General features: G+C 36.5%; 1 protein-coding gene across 1 annotated transcript; it reads left to right on the plus strand.

Moving 5' to 3' along the window:
- The first annotated feature begins 2,220 nt into the window (after positions 1-2,220).
- Positions 2,221-4,219, plus strand: LOC107104298 (cocaine- and amphetamine-regulated transcript protein-like). The gene is made up of 3 exons (XM_015404278.1): positions 2,221-2,358; positions 2,546-2,626; positions 3,181-4,219. Exons 1-3 carry the CDS (start codon positions 2,224-2,226, stop codon positions 3,286-3,288), a joined length of 324 nt encoding a protein of 107 aa, XP_015259764.1. The 5' UTR covers positions 2,221-2,223; the 3' UTR covers positions 3,289-4,219.
- Positions 4,220-8,634: the final 4,415 nt, after the last annotated feature.

An 8,634-nucleotide genomic window follows, 5' to 3' on the forward strand; every position in this document is an offset into this window, starting at 1 on the left:
GATAGATAGATAGATAGATAGATAGATAGATAGATAGATAGATAGATAGATAGATAGATAGATAGATAGATAGATAGATAGATAGATCATTTTGTAGAGTTAAATTGTGAAACAAACTAAAAAATATTGTTTTGTTTATTTGTATATATGTGTGATAGGGTGAACCAAAAGTAGGAAGTTGGGGGCGGAGCTTAGTCTCTAAAAGCCAGAGGAAGGCAAATCTGGGCCTTTCACTCAGTTACTCCACATGAGTATAGAGGGCAACTGGCAGCCATTACACTCAAGCTTTTAAGCCAAATCCGGGTTTGGTGCACAGACAAGAAGGTAAATAGATGCAGTATGTTTGTCACAAAAGCAGTGCAGCCAATAATGACCACATCCTCTTAGGTCCAAGCAATAGTACCAGTCATCAGTCCTGGGAAAGTGTGTCCCACCTTAATTGATGAAAGGTCCTATCACCTGCTGGCCTTCAGAACTAGGAGAGTTCTTTTGTTGGATGTTAATAAACATAAATTTTGAATAGTTAAGATAGTAATTTTAATAATAAAATGATTGTATTATAATGATGATATTTGTATTTTTTAGTGATGATTTGAATGCTGCTGAGCCGCCATCCACTGTTTTTTCCCTTGGTTAAGGTTTAGGCTGTACATTAGTTGTTTGGGCCTGTATAGACTTTTTGGACTGTGTCAAATTGGATTGACTTAGGGGCACCTTTGCATGTTTCGTTTGGTTTTTATTTGTGCTTTGTTTGGCCATGTCATATTGATTTTATTGGTGTTTCCCAACTGTATATTTATTATTGCTATTTGCACAACCCCAATTCAGCCAATTGTATACTTGTCCTGTTTTAAATAGAGCCCATCAATGAACTGTTTTGCCACATATTATATTTTTATATAAGATTTTAGAACAACTAATAATGATGCTTTTATATTTTTGCAAATAAATGTACAAATATTTTACTACTAATTAAGTCTCTTTACACTTTATTTTAAACATGGTCACATATGTATGAGAGTATATGTGTAAAAATATTTATGTATGTATATGTGTAGGTAGGTGTGTATATATATATGGACATAAATAGCAACATAGTTATAAATATTGTAAATTGAAGAAATAAAAGAATTAAAGGGGTAGGAGTACATACATTTCACTTCTTCCTACTCGTTTTTGCACATGTAATAGAGGTATATTAACTCAGGAAAGAAAGGTACTGTTTGTTGTTTCTCTCTCCAATGTTTTTAAACATTGTTTTATTGTATTTTTTTTCTCTCTCTCGCATGTTCGAAATAAAGATACCAATGGATGGATGGATGGATGGATAGATGAGATGTCAGCACTATAGGGTCTTTAAATCTTTGACAAATGCATTAGCAAACACAGGTCTGTCTTTCCATATTTGTCAAAGTCCATTTCCTTTGAATAGGATATGAGGGTGGTGGGGTGAAGGTCATTCATGTTGAAGGAAATGAAATCTTGATTTCAGATTGGTGTCAATGCAGGTTAATTTGAGGTCTAACTAAGGCTATATTGAAAAATGAAAACACAAGAAGACAGGCTAGAACAGTGCTAAATTATAGATAAGGAAAGGTCTGTGCTCATGAACAATTCCTTTCTGGTAGATAAAACCATTAAGCTACTTAAATTAGAATTGACACTTTGCATATTAGTCTAACAATTGTTCTTTGTGATGCTGTGATGGATGAGGTGACACATACACAAAAGCTCAAAGTCTTTGGCGCATCAACATGACTCATAAACTCAGGTGGCTGGTATGAAACTCTCTATGGACATATTTGAAATTTGAAAGAGGCATTTATTTTACTTGAGCTTCGTTTAGCCTGGCAATATTCTACTGATAAAAAAAAAAGAAAAAAAGAAAAGAAAAGAAAATGGAGTTGTTACTGATATTCCACAAAAGTGAAAACAATACAAAAGTTCATACAGTTTGGTTCAACAAAAAGATCTGATAATAGATTCATGCACTTTCATCTGCTTTACTTTATGGCAGAGTTCCCTCGAAGATACAATTGTGCAAATCCGTTTCACTAAAATCAAAGTTTGCATTAATATTTTAGAGGCTGGCTGATGTCACCATTCCCAGTGAAGCACCTATATAAAGGGGCACTGTTGGTGGGACCTTCCCCACAAATCTAACTCAGACTTAATCCACCTTTTGCTGAGAAGGACTCCTCCTTTTTTTTTTATCTCAGCACCATGGCCAGCGCTCTAATCTTCCTCCTCCTAACAGCCACCAGCTGCGCCTACCTGCGACTTGCCCGAGCTGAGGAGTCTTCGCTGGAGACACGCTCCTTAGACTTCACTTTGAAAACCCAGCAGGAGAAAGACCTGGTAAAGGATCTAAAGCATTTATTACAGCATTTATTTTGTGAAAATTATATAATGTTATGATAACACTTTGTGTATAACTTAAGTACCTGGAGATTTTTTCCTAATAATTTAGCTTTATTTGAACAAATGACAGCATGATACAGAATGCAAGATCCTTCTTGATCAGTTTAATTATTTTCCCTTTCAGATCGATGCTTTGCAAGAAGTTCTAGAAAAACTCAGAAACAAAGAAATGCCCTTAGAGAAGAAGCTTGGCTGGTTACCCTCGGTAAGCAAACAGGACACCAACCACAACATAATAGATTTAACATAAATGTATCTGACATGAATACAAATAATACAAAACTAAAGATAATTTCAAAATTGGATAAAATAAGTTGTCACAGTATTGTCTTATAATAATTTTAATTAACTTAACATTTATTTTACTTAGTTTTTTTCAATATCACTTTTAACAGGCCTCCAAATACATTAAAAATAGAAACAGTAACTATTAAAAAATAAAGGTAAAAAAATGAAACAAAATATGTTCATTCTATTCTGTGTTATATTTCATTTTATTTTACCGCCAAGCATGATTTTCCTTATTTAGTATTTTCTGTTATGCTTAATTTTTGCATATTACCTACATTTTAGACAAACCGTATACCTTTTTTAAACAAAAACAATAATAAATTAGTAAGGTTGTTTAAATACACAAAATTAATTAAAAGAATAAAGTCATTTACCACAGTCAATTAATGCATTTACCCATTATTCTTTGCATTTTGTAATATATTCTCTGTTGAAATTATTGACGATTGATTTGTTTTATCTCTGCAGTGTGATGCAGGAGAGCCGTGTGCTGTGCGTAAAGGTGCTCGCATTGGCACCCTGTGCAGCTGTCCACGGGGGACTTCCTGTAACTTCTATGTCCTCAAATGCTTGTAAAGAAGAAATAGAAGGTTACAAAGGAGGTCGGGTCAATTCGCCCTTTTGCCAATTTTCTACCTAAAGGTTGCCATTTTGTTTGTTCCTACCATTACTTAATGTCTTTCTTTCTTTCTTTCTTTCTTTCTTTCTTTCTTTCTTTCTTTCTTTCTTTCTTTCTTTCTTTCTTTCTTTCTTTCTTTCTATATAGACCCAAATTGTTCATAATCTGCACGTAATTAAATTATTTAACTTGCACCCTATTTCTATTTATTTCAGGCCAGTTTTAAAGTTTTTAGAATTTGTTTCCTTCAAATTGTGAAGATTACCTCCAACAGTATTAATTGTATAATATAATATATGAAAATTAATTTCAGTCTAATTGAACATTTATAAACAAAACATTTTAATCAATTAATTCCTTGGAAATGTTTACTTGGAAAGTTTTAGAATCCAGATTGTGTGTAAAAATTGAAAAGTGCTCTTAAAGGCCCCATGCTTGCCCTGGGCCCTATGGTTTGCGCCTTAGGCTGGCTCTTCAGATTATATGACCTAATTAAACAAAATTGAGCAATACCTTGCTGGCGCATTTACCTTGCTGGCGTCTTGAAACATTTTTTAAATGAGAGACTATGAGTCAATAATTACTCATCAGAGAAGGTTCAGCATATGCTCTGGTAATAAGGTAAACAATGAATGAAAATTTAGGTTAGTTATGTAATGGCAAAAGGGCAGAATGATTGGCATCCATGACATGTGTGCTGCAGAGAAAATAAAATGATGAATGTAAGATATAAGTGTGCATCTGGGCGCTGGTTCTGTGCCCACACTGATTTTCATGTGGGAAAAGAACTATGTAAAAACTTTCTGATGACATTTTCTTCTAATTTAGTCAATCATTGTGGAACACATAGCTTGCAATCTGTTTTCAAGCATATTTGTAAAATTCAATGGTAATAAATTAACTTTAAAACAATCCAGTTCACTGATTCATTTTGCAGTGTGCATGGCATGCTCATATATTTTTGGTTCTCAAGAATTGAAAAAGGTGTTATAGAAACATTCATAGGGATGGTCAGTGGTGCTGTAGGTTACTGATGTTATGCATATCTGCACAGTTAGGCTTTTTTTTTTTTTTATCAGAGTGAGACATTTCCGATAGACATTTGTTGAGCAGTATAACCAGCAGATTATGAATATATTAAATAACTAGAACTGAAAGTTATCGCTATTTAATTGTTCATTCAAATTAACTCATTAATAAATGTTTATTAATTAAATTATTATAACTGAAATCTGCTTACTCACCAAGGCTCTTCGGTCTTTTGGACTGGTTGGACTCCTGTTCCGGCTGTTAAAATCCAGTTATCTTTCTACTAATATTGTTATCAGCAGTTATTACTGTAATCACCAACCACACAAAATTGTCTCTGTTTCTTCCATTCTTAACCAAAAAGCGTCTGGATCTGGCTCTGAGTAATAAATCGTTCACTGTTATAAGTAAATACAGACAACCCCAGTTAAAATATTGTCTTTATTGTCCAATAATCCCTATGGCAGTATTATTGAATCTGATAACTATGCAAACACTACACACTACTGAGGTAAATGAAAGGCTAATAAAAAGAGGAAAAGGGATCTGAGAGTCCATTCAAAGAGTTGCAAAGGAATGCTCAGGTTTTAAGGCTTGATGCAATTTAGGGCTTTCCTTTAAAATAATAGATATAATACTAGATCTTTATTTATTCATTCCTCTGCGGAGGACGCATCGCCACAATATAAGTATCATAATAGATAAATGTCAATGATAACTTGTACAGAGATCTTAAATGCAATAAAAACAGTGAAACTTCATTCGGTTTTACAGTGAATAGTGAAAAATGACTCAGAAATGCATTAAAATGTAGCAGCACTGCAGGAAATTAAAACAGCTCAGATAGCACCGGAAAGGCCAAGCTCAGGTAGAACAAAGGGCCATAAAACGTTGTCCTAAGATGACCTCGTATTCTAGCAATGCTAACCAACCAAACTTTAGCACATTAAAGGTAAAGTGGAGGATGTTCTTTTTCCGGGTGGATCATCAAAATAAGTGGTCCTCCTAATTGTCAATCGTTCTGATATGTTTATGTAGGCCGTCCTACATGCTTGACCCCTTTTTCACTTTTTAAAAATGACCCCATATTACCCCATTTTCACAAGTCTGACATAGAGGAAAAATTGCAAATCTTCTTTTGGAAAGAAAGCTTGTATGACCGATGCAAACAGCAACTTTTAAACAGAGCGTGCACGAGGAGAAATGGGCTCATGTGTTGGGATCTGGAGGTCTGTCCACCTTTCTCCAGCAGACGGCGTTCTAGGTCTCCTGGGGCTGAAGCTGACCACCACACCTGCGGCTCATGAGCTCATCAGGAGACCAGCATTTAAGGTGGGGCAGAGCTACAATCCGACGCCAGAGTGTTTGCCAGTTATGGTTAGCAAGCCTGAGCCAACCTGCCAGTCTGAATATCAGACTCCCCTGAAGCCTGAACCTGAACCTAATCTGCTTTTTGTCCTCTCTGCTTCTCAGGAAGAACCAGCCTGGAAACCTGAAGACCTGGAAGGGTTTCTCAAGCGTGAAACCAAGCTGTCTGTTCTCAGAAGAACCCTGGAAATCCTACTCAGTCTGAAACCTGCCTGCCCGCTCTCAGCAAGAGCTGAGGGAGAAGCTCTGAACCTGCTCAGTAAGATTATCTGCTCTGCCCTGCCTCTGCCTAGCCCTCTGTCTGCCTTCAGCCTCTGGACCCTCCTGGTTCCCCCCTTCTACCGCTCTGCTCATCTCTGATCAGGTATAGACCTGCAAACACCCAACCTGCAAGTCCACTGAAAGACTGCTAACCAATCTGTCCCTCTCTGCAGTGAAAACCAGTCGTGACCAGACCCGGACCCAGTTATCCCCAGTAATCATTGTTCTTTATTGTGATTTATCTTCAATAAACTTGTGAACTTTTTCCCAGTCTCTGAGTGTTCTGCATGTGGGTTAGATCCCTGAAAGCCAACATGACATCATGCCTGCTCTCGCACGCATTAAATAGGCATTCCCTCTCTAGAGCAAGAACAGGGTTGTGCATGTGCATTTTTTTTAAGTGGAGAAGGCGTGTCTTTTCAAACATTTGTCTTTTCAAAAATCCCCTGTAGCGGCAACCTTGGGGTCACCGCTTCAGAGTAAAAAATAGAGGGATTTATTTGTCTTTAACTTTCATACCAAACAAAAGCGCTCCTGCATCACACGGTTGAAAAACTGTTTGCCACTTCCACTTTACCTGCCCCGGTGACGGCACCTATCTATTATGTCAATCAATCAGCTTATCAATGTCACGCCCACCATACAGGAAGAGCAGCAAATAAGCATATCAATTAAAACATAACACATAAACATAAGCATAAGAATGAAAACATAAACATATTTTCAACTAAAGATTCAAAAAATAAATCAGTAGAATTAGAATGCAAATATGTTCATAATAAATTCAGAAAAACAAAAGAAATACAAAACGGCTTCAACATCCCCCACCATACTTTAAACTTTTCAGACAAAAGAAAAACAAACCAGAGACACATTGCGGTGGTTGATCACAGTCAGGCTCATTGAGCACAGATTTTGAATTTCTGATCAACCAAGATTTAGACAAGATCAGGGACACATTTGTACATAAACTTAGCTATTTTGAGCTTTTCAATGTAGTCTCTCATTGAGAAATTGGACTGTTCTTAAAATAAATAGGCTCTGCCTCGCAGGGCCGTAACTATCATTGAGGACACAGGGGTCGTATCCCCTGTATGTTTTTTCTTTGTTTATTTTTTGCTCAAATTGTGATAAATAAACTAAAAGCAAATTACGCAGATACTGACAATGATCTTGGCCTCCCACAAAACTTGGAGTTGTTTTATATTTGAGGTGTTTTATAAGAGCCAAGAGAACTGCAACTGTTTCATAAAACAGTAGCTTGAGGCTTTGGGCATATTTGCTACGTGCCATTGTCAGCATGTCGGTATGGTTACTGCCACACACATAAGCTACTGAGGCCTTTCCTGAGTCAGTCAGCCACGGCAATCACTGAAAGAGGAGCACATCAAGCTACAAATGTTGGTGGGCAGCAGTTTAAGTTGTTGAAGACTGAGGGAAAAAAAAGAAAATCATGAGGAAATATTTTGATTTAATTTGATTTCAGCCTGGCTTACTACTCAAATGGACATTGAACCAAAGTTTAATTAACTCCGTCTGTGCCGTTCGTCAGTCAATTTCCACCGGTTGAATCAACATTCATAATGCTCTTAATATGTCAGCTTCGTCTTTGACAAAAAATGAAACATTTATCATTGATTTCTTTTTTTTTTTGCACCATTAGATTTTAGGATTCCAAACTACAGTTTAAGAAAAATCTTAATCTCTAAGCTTACCGTAACTCAGTAGACAAGAACTAACTCTGCCTTTTAGATTCACATAGATTGACATTTCTTAACACTCTAAAAAATGCTGGGTTATATTATTTACCCAAACGCTGGGTTATCTTTTTCCCATTAGACATTTTTTCTAGGATATTTTATTTTTATTTTTTTTTATGGAATTCATGGAACCATGCAGTCAAAAGTTCTTCACAGCTGGAAGATCAGTTTGTCAGAGTTCGGCACGCATTCTGGATTATTTTCACGCCGCCGCTATTGCCATGATCCATCTGTGGTCATGCAGAATGGGCACCGCTGCACCGCTGCATGGCAGATGGTCTGTGTGTTCAAACAGGACACAGCAGCACGGCTGATACTGCTTAGCGGATTACAGCACAATGATGCATTTTAAATGTCTGACCGACTAGCCGCAAATTTGTATTTAGTCTTGACTCGTCTCGTTGACTTTAACTCACACCTGTAACTCTCAAGTTTTTGTCCGCAAAGATCCATGTTTAGCTCGTCAGTTCTCGTTATCGTCATGAAAAAAAGACAAAATAATTTCGTCATCCTTATTGTTGACGAACAAAACACTGTCGGAAATAACCCAGGTTTGGTTATTTCTGACCCACCTGGTTTTGGTGTACATGTATAGATAGATCACATGGAATTCTCAAAAATTCTTATAAACCAGTAAGGAAATATGCAGTAATATCATAACTTCAGATTTGCCGTTTATTAGCTCTAATATCAAGCGGCACTCATGTTTTAAAAATATTAACATCAGCTCTTCCCTGAAAGCATGGTGGGAATTTCTTAAAATGACGAAGTCATCACTGACGAAGTGATCACGTGCAGTCGCATGGAATAAATTCACCACAACTTCTGTTCAAAATATAAGATTTTATTAACAAAAATCATTCAGCTCCACGTCAAACGTATTTC

This window comes from Cyprinodon variegatus, unplaced genomic scaffold (genome assembly GCF_000732505.1).
Source record: "Cyprinodon variegatus isolate N-32 unplaced genomic scaffold, C_variegatus-1.0 Scaffold1681, whole genome shotgun sequence".
Classification (NCBI taxonomy): Eukaryota; Metazoa; Chordata; class Actinopteri; order Cyprinodontiformes; family Cyprinodontidae; genus Cyprinodon; species Cyprinodon variegatus.